Raw genomic sequence first — 23,942 nt, forward strand, 5'->3', positions numbered from 1 at the left:
GAGTCATTCTTTTTCCGGTTGTCCATGACTTCAAATGTCTCCGCGGAGAAATGCTGAGAGACAGCTCAAGTTTATGTTTTTCTATGCGCGGAGTTGCCATGGTTCCACAGTCTTTTCAAGGGCATAATGGTATGTTTGTAATATTATTTTTTAAGAGTTGTTGTGGGCAGTTTCTTATATTTTCCTTGATTTTCTGGATTGTTCTAGATCTATGTCGCGTGCTTCACATGTAGTAATGGTGTAATTTATGGGAATCAAACAGTTGCGCTATTGCCCCTTACAGAAAAATGATCAAATGATAGTTGTTTCTGTCAGAGTATGATAGGTACTACAGTTATTGTTGCTACTGTAAACAATAAGGTCTGAAAACATGTCTGTGGTCTCACTTTACCTTTTAGTAATGGATTATTTTGTGGAAACAATGTCCAAAGTTAAAAGTGACATTTATGTGATGCTTCTCATTCTTCATTTATGTCTGTTGTAGTAAAATCACTTTGACTTCCCGTTTCAATATAATACACACACACACATATATATATATATATATATATATATATATATATATATATATATATATATATATATCATGTTAAATTGTTAAATACAGTTATTTATTTTGTACTATTATAAAATCATTATTCAAATAGCATGCCCTTTTAAAATGTTGCTGCTAACAAGTCACCACATTTACTAATTACTGTAGTAAATATGGTTATCATGTATTTGTAATGGTGCGGTCACATTGATACCATTGCTCTGGGAAAATTACCAAAATTGAGTCATTCCTATAGGAATTTGTGTGATTGGGAATTTCGTGTGAGGGCAAAAATGCAGATTTCTCTCATTTTCTAGTTGATCAGTTGAATTCACCTTGTTGACCAACAGACCTGCTTGCTTTGAAAGTGAGTTATATACGTCACTATGTTATTGAAAAGAAACAATTTGCATGATGCACCTTTAACGGGCTGTTTTGTAATATCAGCATATAGTATACACTAGGCCTATATGGACAAATGTATTGGGACACCCCCTTCTAATTAAGGTATTTGGTGATGAGTTTTTGGCTCAAGGTCTGCATTTAAAGTCACACCAGAAGTGTTCAGCTGGGATTAGGACTTGGCCTTATGTAGATCAGTCAAGTTCTTCCACACTGACTGAATCAATAATTTCTTATTGAACCTTGCCTTATACACAGAGGAACTGTGATGTTAGAATAGAAAAGGGTTCTGTCCAAACTGTTGCTATAAAATTACAGGCACACAATTCCCTATGAAATCATTATATGCTTAAACATTAAGGCCATGTCCACACGTACACAGGTATTTTTTATAAACAGAGTTTTTCCTTCTTCCGTTTTAAAAAAATTCTCCGTCCACATGAAAATGCATGACAATTTGACAGTGAGGCACTGTCAAAAGCATGCCAAACCAACAGGTAGCGATATAATCTCAACCGTAAAGCCATGTTGGCCAATCAGAAGCCTGAAAAAGTTTCCAGTAGGCGGAGATAACGGCGCATGCTCACAAGCCAAGGGCTGTATCCAAAATCGCCCCCTATACCCTCACTCACTATTTCCTATTAGTCTACTCATACAGTTCACTTGAAGGAGTGAATGAAAGCGAGTGAGTGAATTCGGACACTGAGTGCACCGGAAGTACTGCCGCTTTGCTTGCTGTTTAATAATCATTTGAAACGGGCAGCTCCAGTAGTAAGATTAAAGGATTTATCTTGAACTCTGTTACGAAAATGATGTATAAACCCTATATTTAATAGTCAATTTACAATAAATTTGTACCTGTGTTGTATTACGCTGTATTATGCAGTGGACGAACGCTTTTAAAATTAATGAATGGATGATTCAGCTGCGGGCGCCACTCTCACAGTGCATTATGGGGATTCTCTAACTGTTGAGTGTACATCGGTTGTACACTCGTTTTTGCAGTGCATTGTGGGATTGAATGAGTGCACTCAAGAACATCCACTATGGTTTCGGACACCACTAAAAATGACTATCCCCTCAAACAGTGCCCTATTTGAGGGTATAGGGGGCGATTTCGGACACTTAGTTTTTCAAAATCTTCACCCTGACAAGAGTTTTCAAAAAAGTTTGGTTTCAGTGACCTGGTGCTGCGTTTGCATGTGGACGAACGGTCAAACCACATAGAAAACCTGAGGTTTTGAAAATTCCTGTGTTTCTTGTGGACAGGCCCTAAGATTTGTACCCGTGGAAATTACTAAAGTCATCAAACCTGTTCATTAGAAGGTGGTGTCCATATAGTGCACAGGTGTCAAACTCAGTTCCTGGAGGGCCACAGCCCTGCAGAGTTTAGATTCATCCCTAATTAAACGCACCTGATCCAGCTAATTAAGTCATTCAGGCAAAATTACATGGTTTGTGTGTTGGAACTAAACTCTAGAGGGCTGTGGCCCTCCAGGAAATGAGTTTGACACCCCTGATATAGTGTTTGTCTTACATATGTATTTTGTGCATTTCAGGCCTTGGACAGAAAAAAAAACAGTCAAAAGATGTAGCATCCCAACCTCAGAGGGTTTTATGATGTCAGGGTCGTGTCAGCCTAATCTGGTCATCCTTGAGTGGAGCCTCACTGTGGCCAATAGGATTAGAGAGTGAGGGAAGAGGCTTTACCTATTCTTGGAGTATGTGATGGCAGTCTTCTCCTACTGAAGCACAGAGTTACATCTGTCTCTCAATTCTGACCCGAAACACTTCTTCTGTATGACCAGGAACATTATTTTCCTTTCCATTGGAGAAACTGAACCAAGCATGGAGCTGGGAAAAGCCAAGCTTCTAAGAACAGGGTTGAACACCCTGCACCAAGCCATTCACCCGGTGCACGGAATAGCCTGGACGGACGGTAAGCAGGTTTGTCTCATGTCGTTGCATTCTGTCGACGATGAGCCCAAATTTGGCGACACCAATGTCATCGGACAGTTTGAACACGTCTTGGGACTCTTCTGGGGGCCGCTGTGCTGCTCCGGGTCCCCGGCATTGCTTGCCGTCCAGCATAAAAAGCATGTCACGGTTTGGCAACTTCAGCTGAGCGCTTTAGAGCAGAACAAACTCCTCTGCACGCAGACCTGTGAAATGAGCGAGCCATTCCCGCTGCTGTCCCAGGGATGCGTCTGGCATCCCAAAATGGACATCTTAGCTGTTTTGACCAAGCGGGACGCCTCGGTCTTGTTTTCCGTGCGGGTTGATAATCGTCGCGTGAAGGCCGAGATCAAGGGCAGCGGTCTGATCCATTGTGCCTGCTGGACTAAAGATGGAACACGCCTGGTGGTTGCCATCGGAAGCGCATTGCACTCGTATATTTGGAACGACATCCAAAAAAGCCTGGTGGCATGTTCCTTCTGCCCTATTTTTGATGTAGGTGGGTATATCTGCGCTATCGAGTCCACCAACGAGGCTCAAGTGGCTGTAGCGACTGAACTTCCGCTTGATAAAATATGCGGGCTCAATGCAGGCATCGCGTTCGATCTGCCTAACGAGTCAGAGGCTTCAACGTGCCGCCCTTCTCCTGTTTTGACAGTGGATGCGGACTATTATTTGGACAGACGGAGATCATGTGATTCTGAGCGCTCGGGACACGCCTCCTCATCCGGACCCATAGATCTAACACACATTCTTGCCAAACACCGAAAATCAGATCCAAGTCCGCTCATTCACTTGAGGCGGCGGGATAATTTGTTGGGAACAGGTCAGGACTCGTCACATCTGATTTTGGTGACTTATGAACGCAAGGTCACCACTACGAGGAAGGTCAGCATCCCTGGCATCTTGGTCCCCGATATTATCGCCTTCGATCCGAGCGGCAGCACGGTGGCCGTGGCGTCCAACACTTGCAACATGATCCTAGTTTACTGCATCACGGATTCTTCCATGCCCAACGTGCAACAGATCCAGCTGCAAAAAAACGAGAGGCCCAAAGGGGTGTGCTTTTTCACCAACAAGATGTTGCTCTTCATGATTGGCCGGCAGAAGTCCAATGATCCAGCTTTCCTCCCCTCCTCCAACACGGACAAGTACAACTTGAGGCTAATAGCCAAGGAGCTGGTATTCGACGAGGAAGGTGCCACCCCAGTGGTTCTCAAGTCCGAGTCGGCGAGCCAACATCATGGGATTAGGCGTCATTCTGAGAACATTTCTAAAGAGGACCGTCTATCAATTAAGGATCTAATACTTCCTGGAGGCTCGGTAATTGTTTCACCATCCAGTCGAAGGAAACTAATCGAGGAGGTACGCAGCTCAGATTTAAGCCCCGTGGCGAGCTCCGCCGACTTCTCAGATAGAGCATCCAGTGCCTCTTCTGTTACTCTGGAAACCTACGATATGGATCACATCAGCCGCATGGCCACGCTCTCCGTAGCCGGTCAGGCCAGCCGGGATTCCAGTCGACCCTGTTCGCCAAGGTATGAGGCCTCGGAAAAATTATACTCCAATGCCACTCCGCCAGAAAACAGCTGTCAGTCCAAAGAGAAGAACCTGGAGCAGCTGACACAGAACATGGAGAGGATTTTCACCCGATTTGCTGATGTCCAGCAGTGCCTTGCAGAAATCAGAGACTTCACCCAGAACGGCAAGAAGATCGCATGCAGTTATCCATCTGCTTATGAACCGCAATATGTGCACATTACGTGTCAGGTATGAAATGGCCTGTCATTTTTTGTTGTTGTGCAGGGAAAGTCTGCAGAAGAGATTAGAAAAAATCTAATCTGATGATTTATTTGTTTGATTAATTGCATAAAGAATTCTATTTTCGGCATTTTGAAAAAACAAAAAAATGTAAAACCATCTTGTCCGGTACTCCCGATATGCAAACTCAAGACTCTAAAACAAAAAAAGCTACATATGATGTGAAGCATGTATAATGTTAAAATTTGTATTAGAAAAATGTTTATATTATCATGTATATTACTATTATATTTAATAATAATAATTTATTGCATTTAGTAATACGGAAACATTTATTAATACTAAACATTCTGAATATCATTTATAAATAATCTAAATTATAATTAATATAAAGAATAATTATTATTATTATTTATAAGAGTTTACATTACTGTAAATGTGAACATTACAATATAAAATTACAGACCCTCATAATCATTTATGGTTTCACATGCCGCTTAATTTGTATTTAAATTGTAATAATTACACCGCAGAATAAATGATTACTTGATTACATGATTTACTTCTAGAGCTAAATCCTAATCCAAACCAAGACTCTACAAAGCCCATTTTACTCTTAGTCAGACCATCAGGCCGTTTAGCATTGTGAGGCATCGTGCCAACTCATAATTCCTCTCACTGTTGTCAGTACAACCCTTTGTCAGCAGATGTCAGATTGAAGTGATTCTGTTGACCTTGGCATAACTTGTTTTAGGGGAATCATCAGACTTAATCCATGACCAGATCTTTTGTGAATGATGCTTTCTTAAAGTGACTCGTGGTGCTGCACTTTGTATTTGTCTTTTCCTTCAGAAACAGTTGTCTGAGAATGTGTATACGGACGAGAGAAGGCCGTTGTTGCTGTGTGGGGGACGGATCTGCCTGCGGGTGGTGCAGGAACTCTTCGGTCTGACGGTCATAGAGATGATGCATGGTATGTCTGGAAGAATGAGTCTCCATCACGTCTAAATATGGAGACTTTCCAAAATGCAAATTCCATCACCTTGATCAATGCATATGTAATAAAAACTATATATAGTTGCATTGATAAGTCCTCTTTTTCCCATATGTCCTGGCTGTGATTTCTAAATAGCTTAAAATGTCTGGGTTTTGGCTTTGTTTTCTTACTGAAGTATTCATTGATCATTATATCGATACATATTTGTATTGCTTTGACCATTCTCTGTAGATCCCACCCTTTCGAATGACACAATTGGTCGATTATATGCAGTGCCCCCATGCTATTGGTCAAACTACTTTTCAGTCATTTACCTTCAGCAAGCATGAAAATAACTGGAAAACAAAGCCAAACCCTGGACATTTTAGGCACTTTTGAAATGCTGGACATATCCAGGAAAAATAAGATATAAGGTCAGCCTTTTTATTGATAAACTGACTTGTTGAATGGAAATTTATCGCAACCATTGCACACTGAACAAAGCACCTGAAAGCACTTTTTCTGAGATCTCTGTGTTGACATTTTTGTCAGATTTGCTGTTTTATAACAAGCAGATGGCATGTATTAATGAAGCCGTGCAAAGCATGAATCCTGTTTTCCTTTGTTGAAGACAGATTGTTCGGTGTGCTTTGGCTTCATTTAATTGCCAATGACTAAAATAGGAAGCGATTAGGTGGAGCAATCGGATTTGAGGGTTTAAGTTTGAATCAGCTTACAGCCTTTTGTGCTGTGCATCTCTACAGCTGATGTATGCTTGAACCGCTGTCACTTATGCTAAGACCGCAAGCTACTGTGCAGAAATTTCTCATAGATTTAAAGGTAAATAGATAAATAGTTCACCTAAAAATGAAAACTTGCTGAAAATGCACTCACCCTCGGGTCATTCAAGATGTAGATGAGTTTGTTTCTTATTCGGAAGAGATTTGAAGAAATTTAGCATTACATCACTTGCTCACCAATGGATCCTCTGCAGTGAATGGGTGCCGTCAGAGTCCATGATGAGAGTCCAAACACCTGATAAAAACCTCACAATAATCCACACCACTCCAGTCCATCAACATCTTGAATTAAATGTTGTGTTTCTAAGAAACTAATCCATAATTAAAGTGATGCTTTTGGTCAAAGTACGAGTCCATAATAATGCTTCCTCCAGGGAAAAATTCCATGCCATGTTGTCTGAACATATTTCTTTAAAACTGTTTTCACTTGTAAACAGTGCTTGATCTGTGAATATTTCTCTCCTGATTCAGATGAGATGACTTACACTGGAGAAAGCAATATAATGGACATAGGACTTGTATTTTAGCCAGAAACAACAGTTTGAAGTTTAAAACGTCTTGATGGATTTGTTTCCTTGTTTATAAAACATGCAGCTTTTTGCTTCACAAGACGTTAACTGACGGACTGGAGTTGTATGGATTACTTGTGATGTTTTTATCAGCTGTTTGGACTCTCATCATGGACTCTGACGGCACCCATTCACTGCAGAGGATCCATTGGTGAGCAAGTGATGTAATGCTACATTTCTCCAAATCTATTCTGATGAAGAAACTAACTCATACTCTACATCTTGGATGAGTACAATTTTCAGCTAATTTTTATATTTGGGAGGACTATTCCTTTTAAACACATTTTTTCTTCTTCTCACAGGTCCCATGTGGATCGTCTTGGTGGCTGATGCAGACGGTTTCGTTCCGCTCACATTTAAACACAAAGATGAGCTCACAATCAGGAGTGCAAGAAGGAAATCTCCTATAAGACCCCCGAGTTGCACTGATGTATTTCCCCCTGAAAGTCCACTGTCTCCCAGTGCAGAAAAATGAAGCCTGTATCATCTCAAGAGGACTTAATAGAAATATTTTTATGATATTTGTCTTGTGTTAGCTGGATATCTGTGGCTAACACAGGGATAATCCAAACTCTTAGTTTGGAATTCAGGGAAGACTTCTTGCTGACGTTTTCGCCACTGTGATATTTATTGGATGTTGATAGATTTATGTAAGGTGACAGTTGTCAAGGGCAGAACAGTTTTTTTAATTTTCAGAAGAAATACTTGAGTGCCTGCTTGATTATTTTTGCTTAAATAGATTCTATTTTGTCCCACACAACAAAATGAAGGTACATGTAATATGAAATTAAAGAAGATTCATGGTGATTGTATTCTTTTGTTTCATAATCGATTTGAAGCTGTAACACATGACATCACATTCTGTTTCCATAGTAATAATCCACATTAAAAGAACCACATAATAGCACATTCACACACTGAAAAATGTTGTTTTTTTTCACTGTGCAAAAATCTTCACTCAGACTGAATTAAACATGAAATGTTTTTGTTGAAAAACTGAAATGTATTTTCTTGTAAAACAATAATCTTTGTTTCATTTAAACTTCGTAAAATATTTTTTTTAAGTCCACCTCTACACATTTTGCATTGCCTGATTATTATTTATATTAAATTTAAAGATTCCTTTGGGCTTATGTTTACATACAAACTGTACAAACATAGATACATGTAATAATAATATTCAATATTTTTATTATAAGTTTTCTAGATTTTATATTTATTGAAGCATCCTCGAAATATGCTGAAGCTACGTGAACCAGCACAATTTTTATTAATCCTGTAATCGAGTCATTCACCAATACAACAAAGTAAATTATTATCAGTAAATTTTCCCTCAGGAAATTCTGATTATATAATGATATATATAGTCCATTCATGTGTATAATTTAGATACTGTAATACTGTATATGTGGCTATATGTTCATTTGAAAATACAGAAACAAACTGAAATGTTTACAGTAAAACATTATATATCTCACACAGTGTAATATACACTAATGCAACTCATCCCAGCGCTGGGCTAGAATATCAGGATCGGCTGTTTGAGGATGTCACGCGCTGTTCAGCTCAGCTCTGAGAGATTTGCAGGTAATACTCTGGCTTCTGAAAAATAAACCAAAAATATATACTTTATTATATATGGTATATACAAAACAAATACAAATAGAAATATTTTGTCTATATATATTTTTAAAAGGCAGCGGCTATTGGCACTAAGTGCAAATAGCATATTTTCTTAGTGATGGATACTATTTACACTAAGTCAAAATAGCAGTATTTTTAACAATATTTGGCAAAAGGTGGGTTCGAACTTGGGTCGATCGGGTTAAAAAAGCACATGCCTTACCATCTATGCCACTAAAACGTATGTTAAGACGAGTGTCTTTTTTCAGTAGTGGGCAGAGTTAGTATAAATAGCCTCTGCCAACAAGGCAGGCTATTTGTACTTAGTGTAAATAGACACTCAATGCTAATATTTAGCTTATTTTTTTATTACTTTTTATATATATATACACACATTCACACAGTCTGTCATTTTGTTTCAAGGCTGCATTCATCTGATCAAAAATACAATAAAAAATATTGTTGAAATATTATTACTCTAGTCTTCAATGTCACGTGATCCTTCAGAAATCATTCTATAATACTGATTTTCTGCTCAAGAAACATTTATTGTTTATCAATGTTAAAAACAGTTGTGCAGCTTACTATTTTTGTGAAAACCATGGTAGTTTTTTTTAGGATTGTTTGATGAATGGAAAGTACAATAGAACAGCATTTGTTTGAAATAAGCCTTTTTATTTGTAACATTATAAATGTCTTTACTGCTGTCACTTTTGATGAACTGAATGCACACTTGTTGAAGGAAAGCAATGGATTTTCTGTAAATCAGGGGCTTCACCTGAGCTCCTCCAGGGCGAGTTTGTTTCGTAATCTGACGTCCTCACTGATCGGGTACACCACGAGGATCATGAGGCCTGTGGTGATACAGGCCACCGGGGCGGCACCGATGAGCAGTTTGAGCGTATAGACCACTGGAAGGGGTTGTCTGCACGCGCCTGTGTCATAACCAGCAAACCTACAGACACCAACAATACATTTCAACAAAAATAAGAAATATTGCAATGTTTACACCACTGTCTGTCATGATTCATCATTTCCAGCTGTAAATACTGAAAGAGTGATCTCACTGTAGACAGAGCGTCGACACGCCGAGAGAAATGCCTGCAGCAAACTTAGTGAAGAAAGCATATAGGGAGTAGAAGATCGCCTCGTGTCCTTTTGAGTTGCGGTTTGCCAGTCTGAAGTCATCCACTACATCTGGTAACATTGACCTGAGCAACAGGAAACACAACAAGGCGGAGGCATCAATCATCATCTCTATTAAACATGGGCACTGGTACCATAAAGCCAAATCTTCTTTGTAGTCGGCACATAAAAGCTGCAATTTACTCATTTGAGGATTTTCCAATCAACCCCAATGGATCTTTAAAAACCAAAAAACAGCATGACCTTGCCATGAAATCTGTTATTTGGAGACTGCTAGGTTATTAAACCTATGTATCCGAGGGGTTAAATCAAAGCTTAAATAAACAAGTTATAATCCTCTTTCCAATGGCATAAAGCTACATTTCTGAAGAAGATGAGAGTGATGCTGCCTTTTTCATTGCCACTGCACAACTGATCTGGAATTTAAAAAACAAAAAATACAACAGTTTGTAAAAACAGTATTATATTTTGGTTTGTAAGACTCACCATGGTAACAAGAGAGAAGCGGCCACACTAAGCCCAGATGATACGGCCACGACATATGCCACTATCAGATTAGGGATGAACACCAGCATCACCGTGAACGGCATGATCCACTGCACACATGACAATTTAAAAGAGGTCATTGAATGTTACACAATGAACCTATGCATTATACCAGTTTTAAGGTGCGATAAGTATTTTTTTAACCTCCAGAAATGAATAATGAATTACATTTTTGGTCTGACTCCTGTCATATTAGTGGTGTAGAAAAGGCCATGTAAATTGTATACGATTTTGAGATCACATACAAATAATCATGGATAACACCTTTGCTTGCAAATGAGCTGATTGACATCATGTGATGTTGCTTTCATGCCAACAGGTGTCTGTATACAGCTAAAGAACACTGAACACTACTGAAATCTGAAGTCTGGTCAATGATCATAGAATGCTACGCTGAGAAAACAAAAACACCTTCACACAAAAGAAGCTTGCTTTTAAATTTAACAAATAAGTACAAATAAATAGCTAGTAACACACTGAATTAAAAGTGACATTTTGAAGTAGAAAGACTAAAATAAATAGTATTTTCTTGTAAAACATTGGAATAATCCGTTTTATTTACATCTTTAAAAACTCACAAAGTATATTTTCAGTTTTCATTTTTTTTTACTAATTTTGTTTAGTGCTTTTGTCAGTTTTATTATTTTGTTGTTATCATTTTATATTTGTATTTATTTTTCACTCTAATTTTCTAACCTTTTTTAAATTTTCATCTAATATTTGTATTTTATTTTATTATATTTTCTTTTGATTACTGGAAACAATTTGAATAGTTTTAGTTAACAATAACAACACTGCTATACATGATAACAAACTTTTATTATAGTTAAAATACCTCATTATTGTCATTCATAATAAGGTAGTATCATTTGTTAACTTATAAAACTAACTGAAGCTAAAGATCAACTGGATAAATTGGAGTCCTCCAAATCACCGATTAAAGAGATAGTTCACCTAAAAATGAAAAGTGTGTCATCATTTACTCACCCTCCCTCATGTTGTTCAACTGTGTGCTTGATTTATTATCTTCTTTTGTGTTCAGCAGAAGAAAGAAAGTCATACAAGTTGGGAATAAGTAGGTGAGTAAATGATGACAGAATTTTCATTTTTGGGTGGACTGTCCCTTTAAGAAAAAACACTTGATAAAGTAATAATTCCTGATAAAGTAATAGTTCCTGATAAAGTAATAATTACTGTAATGCCACAGAAAGCTGCTGTTTTCTTCCCGAACTTCTCAAGGAACCACTGCCAGAATGGAATACTGACTGCGGCCGACATCTAGAAAGATACAAAGCATCTGTCACATATTCACTTTACCCACGACACAGACACCTGAGAGAATAATAGAGAACTTTGTCTTTCTTTTAATGTCAGTGTGATGAGGAGCACCAATGGCAGGACTGAATATTTATTTAATTAAGTTCATAGGTGTGTTCCTCACTCACCAGAATTGTCAAAACAATGTTCTGAAAGTGTTCTCGCAGCTCCACCGCATATGTGCAGAACAGCACAAAGTTACTTTGTATCAACTGCAAAAGGAAACAGCAGTGAATGGAAATGTAAATCAGTACTAATGATGGCATTAATTAATCCAGCCATGAAATGCTGTGATTAAAGGAATAGTTCAACCAAGAATTCATGTTTTTTTACTTTTATGTTCCATCGGAAAAATACCCTACGGGTTTGCAATGGTGAGTACATAACTTTACGGTGAACTACTCCTCAAGAAAAGCTAAAGCTTACATTATATTAATGTATTCAGAGTTTAAACCTGAAGAAACTGTATATGCTGCTAATAAATACAATTATTCAGTTACACAGTTTGCTCCAGACGACGACCAACTGAACACATCAACTAAAGGGAAAACATGTTACCTGGATGGCCACAGATATGAACAGGAAAGCTGCCGTCAGAGTGAGGTAGGACCCGTGCTTCATGACCAAAATAAAGCCCTTATGGAAAGGAATGACCTTGTCTGTTTTAGGAGCATAGGGATCTAATGCAGACACAAAACGTGGAGAAAGCACAAATGTTAAACATGTTTTCTGAGGTTTAGAGTGACAAGCCTTCTGAAGCCATACAACAGCTCTCAAGTCAATATTCGCTTATATTATTTATATTTCTATATAGGAAATCTGCGTGTATTCAAACCCGGTACGCACACCACATTTGAATATAAGTGAATGGATTTTGACCTGTTTTGGTTTGTTCACAAATTATATTTAAAACTACCATTTAAAAGTTTGGAGTCAGTAAAATGTATACTTTTATTCAACAAGGTCATACTAAACTGATCATAAATGACAGTAAAGACTTTTACATTTAAAAGTGAAAAAAAGTGAAAGTGACGTGACATACGGCCAAGTATGGTGACCCATACTCGGAGTACACGCACACACACATGTTGGTTTTTGTGGTTTATGGGGACTCTCCATAGGCGTAATGGTTTATATACTGAACAAACTGTGTGTGCTATTGCCCTACACCAACCCTACACCTAAACTTAGCCCTCACAGGAGACTTTGTGCATTTTTACATTTTCAAAAAAACACCATTTAGTATGTTTTTTAAGCCTTTTAAATTACGGGGACATAGGCAGTGTCCTCATAAACCACCTTCATATTGTAATACCTCTGTCATACCCATGTCATTATACAAATTTGTGTCCTCATAAACCACACACACACACACACACACTTTGCTCAAGGGCACCTCAGTTGTGGTATTGAAGGTGGAAAGAGCGCTGTACATTCACTCCCCCCACCTACAATTCCTGCTGGCCTGAGACTCGAACTCGCAACCTTTGGATTACGAATCCAACTCTCTAACCATTAGGCCACAACTTCCCCTAATTTATGAATCCTTTATACAAACTATTTCTATTTTAAATAAATGTTGTTTTAAATTTGTATTTGTTAAAAAAATCCTGAAAAACTGCATCACGGTTTCCACAAAAATATCAAGCAGCACAACTGTTTTCAACATTGCTAATAATATGAAATGTCTTTTGAGTATCAAATCAGCATATTAGACAGATCATGTGACACTGAAGACTGGAAATTCAGCTTAGCATCACAGGAATAAATGTCATCTTAAAATCTTAAAATATATTCTATTACGAACCAGTTGTTTTATTACTGTTTTTACAGTCTATTTGATTAAAGCTGCAGTCCGTAAGTTTTGCCTCTTTGTCGCCATCTCTGTTTGAAAACCTGGAATTGCAGTTTTTTGAGGAATTATCTCCCTTGCGTGGGGTTATGAGTTGGCACGGCTGCAATGAATCTAATGTTTTGAAGAGTATGTGTGGCAGTCAGTCACCACACCGGTGTGGATATTTACTGTACTTCGCAATCACAGATTCTAGCCTAAGTCTTGGAATATATGACCCAAATAAGAATTTTTACCATATATTGTCATCTGAACAAGTAACAAGTCTGCCACGTTTGTTTTGACCAGCTGAGGAAAAAAGCATTACCATAAATCACACTACCAATGGTGATTTAATCTAAAGATCGGTTAGCTCAGATCACATTAAACCATGCAAATACTTTATTCTCAAATTATTAATGTCAACAACATCAGCATTGCGTGACTATGGGTATATTGTGTATTAGCATGTAGATTTCAATTTCTGTACAGTCTAATCCAATTGTCATGCCATTCGAATTTCATATTAAGAAATTATTTTAACCCAAAAGTAGCCGGGACAACTTCTTTATGTTTACAGACGTGACGTAATGACGCAGTGCCATGCTCGAATTTCCTGTGAAAACCTATCCGTTCCACTCAAATTAGAAAACATTATTATAAGCTAACCGTTGTAAACTGGGCTAAAGTAAGGCGATAGCTTTGAACACTGGCTGGTTATATACTTGCTCAAATATTGATCATTTTTTACCAAAAAAATGGTCCGGACTGCAGCTTTAAATTAATGCAGCCTTGGTGAGCATTAAAGACTTCTTTAAAAACATTGAAAAGATCTTACAGACCCTTAAGTTTTGAACAGTAGAGTATCTTCAGAAAAAAATAGGATATATAGCTCACAAATCATATGGACAAAAAGAGCAGCATGTACTTTTCTCCGACTATCTCCTTTTGTATTCTTCAGAAGGAAGTCATGAAAATGTAACGTTCTGGGGTGAATTAAGCATACTTTTCCATTCGGATGCAGTTGCAAAACACAAATTTATGCCACATGATTACCACACACACACTCACCATCTCTCTCTTTGACTCCTAGGAACATGACCACCGTACAAACCAGAAACAGCCCACCGATCACTCCGGCAGCTATCATGTACACTTCCTTCTGTAAAGAGAAACAGACCATGAGCGGTGATGGAAAATGTCTGTCAACACATTTAAATCTGCCTTTAATTACTCTTAATCTTTGGCTGTAGTTCTTTTCCAGTACATGGTTGTCATGTTACAAATGATCATATTTATTTGAGTGTATTTGCTGCTTCAGAGGCCGTACTGTATAGTCTTGTAAAGTTTAGCGAGCCCAAATTAGGCGCAACCCTAGAAAAGAGGAACTTTTCAATCTAATATCCCCAAACAGGAACTGCTCTGCCCTAAACAACCTCAAGATTGTTTGCTATTTTTTTCACAGACCACGGCAATCACTTCATTATTGTTCTAGATCAAAGGTGCCGTTCCAGAGGAGTCGGTTGGCACACCCAACCATCCCGCCGCCTTTGGCTCAGCCGCAGAGGAATGCTCAATCACACGGAGCGTGGTGGATTTGGTCCGGCCACCTCTGAGAGCCTTAACCAGAGAGACGCTCGGCAGTCCAGCTCCAAATAGCTGTGGCCCTTTATGGTTCTCCACGATGGAACCTCAGCCACATCCACAAGCCAAGTTTGTCGGCTCGCTCACATGTCGGATTTGACTGACATTGAGCTCAGTGGCTCTCGGCTCGAAATAGAGTTATTCAGTCCACTAATTTATTGATTCTGTGGATTCTGATTAATATAAATTGTTCCCCTGAAAGTCACACTTGAAAGTTTACACTTAATTAGGTTTTGAAGGGTTTATGGTTAAATGCTACTGGATGTTTTCAGGGAAAAGCCATTTAAAAAAGAAAGAAAGAAAAATAATTTAGCACGGAGGCAAAGCAGTTGTCTTTAGAACTAGAAACTAGAAATTAGAATCTAGAAACACACACACACACACAAACAAATTGTGAAAAATAATAAAAAAGTTTATATTTATTCTAAACTTCTATCTATCTATCTATCTATCTATCTATCTATCTATCTATCTTACAAAAAATGTTACAAAATCTTATTGATCACAATATATCATTCATAAGTTTGAGGTCGATTCGATTTTTTATTGTTTTTGAAATTATTCTCTTATGCGCACCAAGGCTGCATTTCTTTGATCAAAAATACAGTAAAAACAGTAAATTTGTGAAATATTATTACTATTTAAAAGTCCTTGCTGAATAAAAAATACGAAAATATACACATAGTGTTGCATAAAATGCATAAAAATAGGATTACATAAATTTAGACCCAAAGGGACTGCATTAAGAGCCGTGGTTCATTGGTGCACTTTGAGGTCAATTTTAGAGTAAAAGTGTAACTGTGACACGTACAGCGTGAGACAGGAAGTCCTGTGACAGCGCCAGGGATCTGATGATCTCTGTGCCACTGCTGTTTCCCAGGTGACCAGTGGTCAGGTTTCGATGCGGACAGTGCTTCAGAGTGTGTGCGCTCGCTACGATCTGACCCTGAATGGCGGCACCCACCAGCGTCCCGAGCACCTCCATCGTCATACCTGCAAATACGCATAAACAACATCCTTACTCTAACTGTTATTTACATCTGAAACCATTTCCAAGCATGCACAGCTCTCAACATAAGCACTTGGCAGACATTTGTTTTTGGATTAATGGAGCACAAAATCAGATGTTGTTAATCTTCTAGAGCAATCCAAACATGGCTTTAAAGATGAACACTGTTGTGTGTGCAGCTGTAAGCTCACGGTAAGCTGTAGCAGAGTCTCTCTCCCGCTGGTCGGTGCTCAAGAACATGGTCAAGGCGGAATAAGGCACATGGAAACACTGCAAGAAAGATTTAGAAAAAAGCACAAGACAGACAGTAATTAAGATGGAAACTTATATATGTGAACTCTTATATTAATATAATAATTTTTATTTACTGTCATAGAAAATTATATGCAACATGATATGACAGCACTATGATAAGGTATGATAATATATATACAAATAACTAAATTTATTATTAATAACAGTCTGAAAATAGTCAAAAAAGTTGCAGGTGTAAAAGGAGATAACACTGAAATATTAATAAATGTCTTCTGAAAATGCAATCTAAATATATGAATTTATATTAATTTCAATAATACTGAATAACAATATTATATTATATAATATTTCAATACCAATACATTAAAAGCTAACATATGTGTATGTGTATATGTATATATAAATATATGTTTGTGTGTGTGTGTGTGTGTGTGTGTGTGTGTGTGTGTATATATATATAAAATTAGCAGTATGATGTTTTTTAAGTAATAAAGTAGATAAATAGGACCTCCTGTGGTTCAGGCAATAAAATTATTTTTGGTTCTAATTGAATGCTTTATTTTTATGATGTTGAGAAATTATGGAGCATTCTGTAAATAAATTTTGATCTAAAAAAAACGAGTGAGCAAAATGATGGGGGATCCAAAAGTTAGGGCATGTCCATTTATCAGTGGTTTCATAACCACTCATCTTTCCCATTTATACAACCATTTATATGTTGTATTATGAATTTTAAAAGGAGACAATTTACAAGCTCATAAATCAACCCTATTCCTTCCAAGAACAACATGTCCTGTGTACTTGTGCAGTACAAAATCAATATTTATTGAAGTACAGCAAACCTTCCTTGAACTTGGATTGCAAACTTACTATAAGTGTGTACTACAGTCGGCTAGCTTTTCCAATTTACACGAAAGCCAAGTCAGCACTGCGGCAGACCAATGGGCCAAACGGCTACCAAAATAAATCTAGAGTGCTTCTGCAGCAGTGCTTCTGTTTCTCAAGAGTTTCCTATATTCTTCATTCTTCATTTCATTGAGGTTTTTGATTCTGAGTAGCTTGAGGATTTGTTTATTTAAACATAAACCAAAGCCTAATTATGAAAAACTGACTAATTAGAATCATGTAAACTATATTCTCATCCATGCACGCTGGAAGCAGCTGCTGTTTCTCAGCCTTGTGCTTACAGACAATGAAGAATACTAAAAGAGGAAAGCAGCATTTATCCTCTCTGGTGGTTTGGGGCAGGGCGTACCATGTATTTATCAAGTAGTTAGAATGACTTTTCATTACAGCGTAGACTGCTGCGGTCAGAGCGGCTTTCCCACTCCAGCACTTATTGGCGGGTTTTACGGAGGACAGTATGGAGAAAGCCGTGCCAAGCCATAGTGACAAAGGATAGAAACACAAATAAATCATGGAAACTCCGTGCAGACATCAAAGAGGCTGGGCTATAGATAACCACATCAACTTTCGTCGACAAGCATTTTTAGCAAGATCATTTTACTTGAGAAGCCACACTGTGGAAGATACACTACCTTTAAACATTAGGATTGTTTTAAGTGTTTATAAAATGTGACTTTTGTTGATACAGTAAAGACTTTCACATTGTTATAAAATAACCTATTTCATGTTCTTTTGAACTTTCTATTCAAAGACTCCTGAAAAAAAAGTAAACCAGTTTCCACAAAAATATTAAGCAGCACAATTGTTTTCAACACTCATAATACATTAATAAATTCAATTTTTAAAAATATTAAAATAGAAAACAGTTATTTTAAATTGTAATAATATTTCACATTTTTTATGGATTTTACTGTGTTTTCAGTAAATAAATGCAATCTTGATAGGTCACAAGAGACCTATTACAAAAAACATAAATAATCTTACTGACCGCAAAATAAATTATGTAGGGTTGCTTCTCAAGTAATTTTATCTTGTTTAAGTTTTACTAAATTTTCATTAATAATAGTTGTTTTTTTATCTTATTATATTCTTGTTTAAGCTCTTAATCCTTTCTCGTAATCCTTTTTTTTAAATAACGTGTTGAAATTTTAGTTTTTAATATATATATATTAGGGGTCATTGGGTTGTAGGATAGTCTTGGAGGAAGGTCTATATTTTTATCATTTCTCATCACAAAACCAAAATATTGCCAAGGTAAAACAGAGGCAGAATTACATTTTAATGGATCTGTGGGGCATTTGTGACTACATGATGGATGGTGCTGTTAATGTGGTTTCTGGGTCATCTGTAAACCTGTGTTTAACATGAAATTACATTACAGCTTTGAAAACATCAAAGCAAAGGATACTTACTGTGATGAGAGTTTGGTAGAGACAGTAAAAGCCCAGATACCAGATGAACCTCCCATTGGTAAAAGGTGGGACAAACCAAAGGTAGAAGTAAGAGACCACCATGAATGGAGTGCAGCCCACCATCCTGGAGAAGAAAAGGACACAAAATCCAATTAAGTATAATTAGCATGCACATGATTCAAAATGTGGAAAAACATAGTTTTGGGACTGTATTTCTGGCAAATGTTAAAGGAATCAAGGCAAGTCGTCTGGGCACAGTAAGCCTATTTGGAGGGAACTAAGTAACATTGTCTTCAATAGATGTCCTGTGGTTTACCTGATCTCCCATTTTAGCTTCTGTACTAATCAATAAAACCCCAAAAGAGCAGCTTGAATGTCATTTTAAAGCTACAGTGTACATTTATAGCAGATGTGTGCATCCGTGTATCATTGTTGTCTCTGTGTGAAAAACAGCATGGAGTTTGTGAGGATGCTCCTGCAGACTGTAGGAATAATCATCTACGCTGGATCGCAGGCCACAGAACCACAGTGACAATCTGTATCTTAACAGGGAGGAATTCTGCTGCATTTCTTTTTCTTTTTTGCTGGATGTGGGGAATGTTTTGGCCATTTATAATTCATACTATTACAAGTCTTCTGTGGCATTATGGGAGAGGAAAATGGTTGCTAGGTTGGTTTTGATGGTTGTTAGGGTGTTGCTATGCGGTTGCTAAGGTACTCTGGGTGGTTGCTAAGGTGTTGCTATGCAGTTACTAGGGTACCCAGGGCAGTTACAAAGGTACCCAGGTTACTAGGGTGTTGCTAGGCGGTTTCTAGGGTACCTGGGGCGGTTGCTAGGGTGTTGTTATGCAGTTGCTAGGGCATCCAGAGTGGTTGCTAGGGTGTTGCAATGCAGTTGCTATATGATACCCAGAGTGATTGCTTGGGTGTTGCTATGTGATTGCTAGGGTGATTAGCATGTTACTAACATGTTGATACCATGATTAGCATGTTATTAGCGTGCTGTTAGCATGACTAGCAAGTTACCAGCATGTTTACCATAGAAATAAATACGTAGATGCCTCATTAGCGACTGTTTCTATGGGCCACTATATGTAAGCCGTCCACGATATTGTAGCGGTCAACTTGACGTCATTCACCATAGTAATCACTAAATATTCGAAAGATGCTAGAATCCTGCACAGACGATGATCTGCGAACCCAACGGCTCGGTGTGAACCTACAGTATGGTGAATGACGTCAAGTGGACTGTTCCAAGATGGCGGCCGCATCTACGTGCCTGGAGCGGCCAAATAGGGCGTCTATATATGTCTATGATGTTTACAGCATGATTAGCATGTTACTAGCATGTTACTAGCACTAGCATGTTACATACTAGCTCACACAAACTTTCAATTACAGTCAATTCAATTTTACAACTGAATATCAAGGTGTTAACTAGGCTAATAATATTTTTGGAAATATTTGAATGTTTTTATATATAGGCCTATATTTCAAAATATTCAGAATATTCCCATTATTAATCCATGCAACAAAACTCTGTTGTGAATACCTATAGGCCTATCTCTTTTTAAGTCTGACAATAATGGAAAAAAAAAAAAACCTGTTAGGCTGCTATGTGTCACAAACCAAAAATATAAATCACTGAATTGCTTCATTACTTAAAACTGACTCAGTAAGTTCAGTAAGGAGTCGTGACGGCTCTGAATTAGTGAATTTGAGGTAGTTTGGTGAAATTTATATGAATGAACCAGAGTCATTTTCTGCTGTATTCATTTGTTGTGGGCAGGAAACAGATGAAATGAAATCTGACGAACCTCAAATGGAAGCACACAAACCTTTCACAAATGTGGATTTCAAATTATTGTTGCATATTTTTATTAGATTTTGTCGCATTTGGGACCATTTTAGTCACAATCTACAGCCCTGTTTTCCATATCTCCGCTTCAGGAATGAGACTCATGCCATTCAAGCAACCATTTGCTGAATGCTGAATTCAGGTTATTGCTTTCCATCCTAAATTACGTGACCTTGTCAACCCTAGAACTATCACAACCCTGTTCCTGTAAAGAAAATCTCAAAGTTCGGTCAGGTAATTTCTAAGCAGGTTTACCCTGGACACACTGACCTCTGCACCACACCGCTTTTCACTTTCACAGAGAATAAACAAGTGTAAGCAAACAAGCAACACAGAGAACAGGGAGGTAAAGAGAGCGGCCAATTCTGGCACAGTCCAGATGCAACTACTGCAGTGTGGAGCAACCCCTGTGTGACCTGTTGATTGTTCGGCCACACAAAGGAGCCGCCGTACAGGAGAGAGAGCAGGACAGACAGGTTCATGTGAATGGAGAGAGCCGGACAGTCTGTAAGGTTCTGAATGAGGCGAGATGACCTGATATTTTTATTCTTGGTGAACCGGGGACAAGTGACCTGAGCGAAATAATGCACAGACACATGTAGCGAGGTCCAAAGGTTTGAGAGCACTAGAGAAAAAGCTTATTTTAAACTTAATACTAAAATATAAGACAAATTTTGTATCATCATAGCATATTCTTTTTTACACAGGATTTTACCCAGATTTGCTTACATTTAACCAAAACATCCACAGTTCACACGAAAGCATACAATAAAACATGACAAATTATTATAAAATGATGAGATATTAAAAAAATATATATATATACAGCAATGATCTGTTAAATATCATAACATGTAATAATTTAAATTAAGAATTAATTTAAATTTATTCCTAAAATTTAAACACCAATAATTACTCACACAAAAGTAGAATAAAGAACAATAAAACATGATCAATTCTAACAAAATAATAAAAAGAAATTGATCTGTTAAACATTATTATGTATATAAATTGAACAAAAATATTTCTTTTTTATTGTTATAACTTTTTTTTTTTTAAGTTTATTGCTAAAACTCAAACACCCACAATTACTCAAGCAGAAGTAGAATAAAACATGATTAATCAGAATGAAAAATCATAATAATATTTCTTAATAATTTATAATGAAACTAATGAAAGAGTTACCAAAAAATGCATAAAAATAATAAAAGAAAAAGAAGATTTTTCCCCTATAAATCAGCTCTCTCACAATGTCTCTGGAACTTTCTATTTTTTGTGGTATTACATAATTACTTTGTACGTCAAACAAAGAGATTTATAGTTAAGTGTCCCTTAAATTTTAGGAAGTGCACTGAGCTTCCAAACATCATCGGATAGTTTAAAAAGTAGTTTAAAGAGGACAAATATCTGCAATTTAAGAATATCAATACTAATTACGAAAGTAAAAACAACATAAACTTAAAGTGATTTTTACATAATATCAATATGATGAGTAATATAGTAGAATTTTCCCTTTGAAGAAGGAGCATAGAATCTGTAAATCTAAATGTTGTCTTTGTGTTGGCACAGCTTTAGCATAATAAAGAACACCCACATGGGCATGGCCGAGATGTTCTGCAGTGATTCTCCGAAAACAATCCTTAACTACTTCCTCCCAGACACTATGATGTCACATCAGAGTATAATGAGAACTTCCTGTCAGACACTCACATCTTGGGTATGTCGTCACTTTAATCTCCTGAGATGTCCACAAGGGAAGTACTTCCAGATTTGTAATTATGCCCATTTTAAGAGGCCTTCAAACTTTAGCAACCTTTTGTTACCTTCTTTGATGTCATTATTACTCAAGAACATATAGTGTTATCTAGAGTAAAGACTGGAAGTCATTACACAGCTTTTTAAGACACTTGGTACCTTAAACTTGCTGACTTTGTGAATGTTTACAGAAACAAAAATAGAAAAAAAAAATTCTCATACACCACTCACCATGGCATGAGTCGCCCAATCTTTGTCCATTTGCTTTTAGTGATGAAGAATCCCACAATGGGGTCAGTAACGGCCCCCCAAGCCTTGCCGACAAACAGCACCATAGAGGCCTGGAATGGGTTAATCTGTCAGGAGAAGAGAAAGTGAACATCTGCATTAATGGAAATCCTAATCTGTTATTCAGACTGTAGTAAAGTTCTCGCTAGAAGTACTGTATTAAAGTATTAAAAGAAAAGAATCAGTAACAGTGAAATTATTTTTTGCTTCTCTTTCACTTAAACAATTAATAGGGTGCTATTATGTGATTAATATGCTCTATTAATCGCTTAATGTTTTATTATAATACGTGGGGATCTCACCTGTGCAATGTCAAGTAGATATATTTGAAGGAAGAACGCGGTTGCGCTCCCGGCGACCTGATTCGGTGCCCCTCCGATGGCAAAACAGAGTTTGCCACATACAGAGAGCTTCTGATCCAAATGAGTCTGAAAAAAAATCTTTGAGTCAGAAAATAATATGCAACCAACACAAATACTATATTTTGGAGAGCACAAGAAAATCCTGTCTTTAAGGTTAAAATTGATAGCTAATGGGTCATTTTTATGACGGTATTTGCACATGAAACATTCATTTTCAAATGTCTACCATTTTTAACTTTTATTATTTTTTGAAAATCATTATATATATATATAATCTTATAATATATATATTATCTTTTCACTTTTATTTTCTTCAGAGTAATTCATCCTGATTTGTTGTAGTCGGTTAGTACTTGATTAGAGGTGCTTGAACCATCCTCATGTGGAGTTATTTTATTGAGGTTTCTGGGTGATAATCACAGCATCTGTCTTTAGGCAGTCGGTTCAGAGTTTCTCTTTCTCCAGCATGTGGATGGGACAGATTGAAGGGTCCTCAGCCCGAGACCCTTCAAAACCACAGGTAATATTAAAAGCAGATGCTTCCACTGCTGTGAGTGACAGGGTATTTGATCACAGAGAACACCCTTAAAATAAAGCTTCTTCAAAGCTTCTTTTAAAGAATGCTTTTGGCTGTGTAACAATCTTAAGTTGCTATATGGTTCTTTAAAGATTAAAAAAAATCTATTGGTCTTAGATTATACACTCTAAACAAGTCCAATAAAATAGTATCTAATGTACTGTGTAAATAAATAGCATTTTTCTTATTGTTTTTTTTTTTAAAGGGACAGTTTGCTTTTTTTTTTTAAAGGGACAGTTTGCTTTTTTTTTTTAAAGGGACAGATGAAAATTTGCTGAAAATTGACTCACCCTCATGCCGTCCATCAGATGTAGATGAGTTTGTTTCTTCATCAGAAAAGATTTGGAGAAATTCAGAAATACATCATTTACTCACCAATGGATCCTCTGCAGTGAATGGGTGCCGTCAGAATGA

General features: G+C 37.2%; 2 protein-coding genes across 2 annotated transcripts in view; one reads left to right on the forward strand and one right to left on the reverse strand.

Annotated features, from left to right (window-relative positions):
- Positions 1-8,121, forward strand: LOC306880346 (WD repeat and coiled-coil-containing protein). The gene is made up of 4 exons (XM_079433829.1): positions 1-129; positions 2,497-4,663; positions 5,507-5,627; positions 7,302-8,121. Exons 2-4 carry the CDS (start codon positions 2,738-2,740, stop codon positions 7,472-7,474), a joined length of 2,220 nt encoding a protein of 739 aa, XP_079289955.1. The 5' UTR covers positions 1-129; positions 2,497-2,737; the 3' UTR covers positions 7,475-8,121.
- The window catches only part of LOC306880347 (sphingosine-1-phosphate transporter MFSD2B-like), a 20,974-nt gene continuing 4,636 nt past the window's right edge, over positions 7,605-23,942 (reverse strand). Inside the window, exons 2-14 of the mRNA XM_079433830.1 lie at positions 22,892-23,017; positions 22,533-22,657; positions 18,689-18,812; positions 16,307-16,385; positions 15,918-16,099; positions 14,534-14,624; positions 12,190-12,311; positions 11,760-11,843; positions 11,509-11,592; positions 10,255-10,364; positions 9,690-9,833; positions 9,401-9,577; positions 7,605-8,601 (exon numbers count right to left, since the gene is read on the reverse strand). Of these exons, the coding sequence (XP_079289956.1) occupies positions 8,550-8,601; positions 9,401-9,577; positions 9,690-9,833; positions 10,255-10,364; positions 11,509-11,592; positions 11,760-11,843; positions 12,190-12,311; positions 14,534-14,624; positions 15,918-16,099; positions 16,307-16,385; positions 18,689-18,812; positions 22,533-22,657; positions 22,892-23,017 (1,500 nt within the window). The 3' untranslated portion in view covers positions 7,605-8,549. The remainder of the gene's footprint in view (positions 8,602-9,400; positions 9,578-9,689; positions 9,834-10,254; positions 10,365-11,508; positions 11,593-11,759; positions 11,844-12,189; positions 12,312-14,533; positions 14,625-15,917; positions 16,100-16,306; positions 16,386-18,688; positions 18,813-22,532; positions 22,658-22,891; positions 23,018-23,942) is intronic.

The sequence above is a fragment of the Barbus barbus genome (assembly GCF_936440315.1).
Source record: "Barbus barbus genome assembly, chromosome: 14".
NCBI classification, from domain to species: Eukaryota; Metazoa; Chordata; class Actinopteri; order Cypriniformes; family Cyprinidae; genus Barbus; species Barbus barbus.

What these genes read in the sequence shown, in the direction of transcription:
- LOC306880346 (XM_079433829.1), top strand. Translation starts at nt 2,738, where the DNA reads ATGACCAGGAACATTATTTTCCTTTCCATTGGAGAAACTGAACCAAGC. An exon ending in ATGTGCACATTACGTGTCAG is followed by an intron (nt 4,664 to 5,506) that starts GTATGAAATGGC and finishes CTTTTCCTTCAG; the next exon opens with AAACAGTTGTCTGAGAATGT. An exon ending in GGTCATAGAGATGATGCATG is followed by an intron (nt 5,628 to 7,301) that starts GTATGTCTGGAA and finishes TTCTTCTCACAG; the next exon opens with GTCCCATGTGGATCGTCTTG.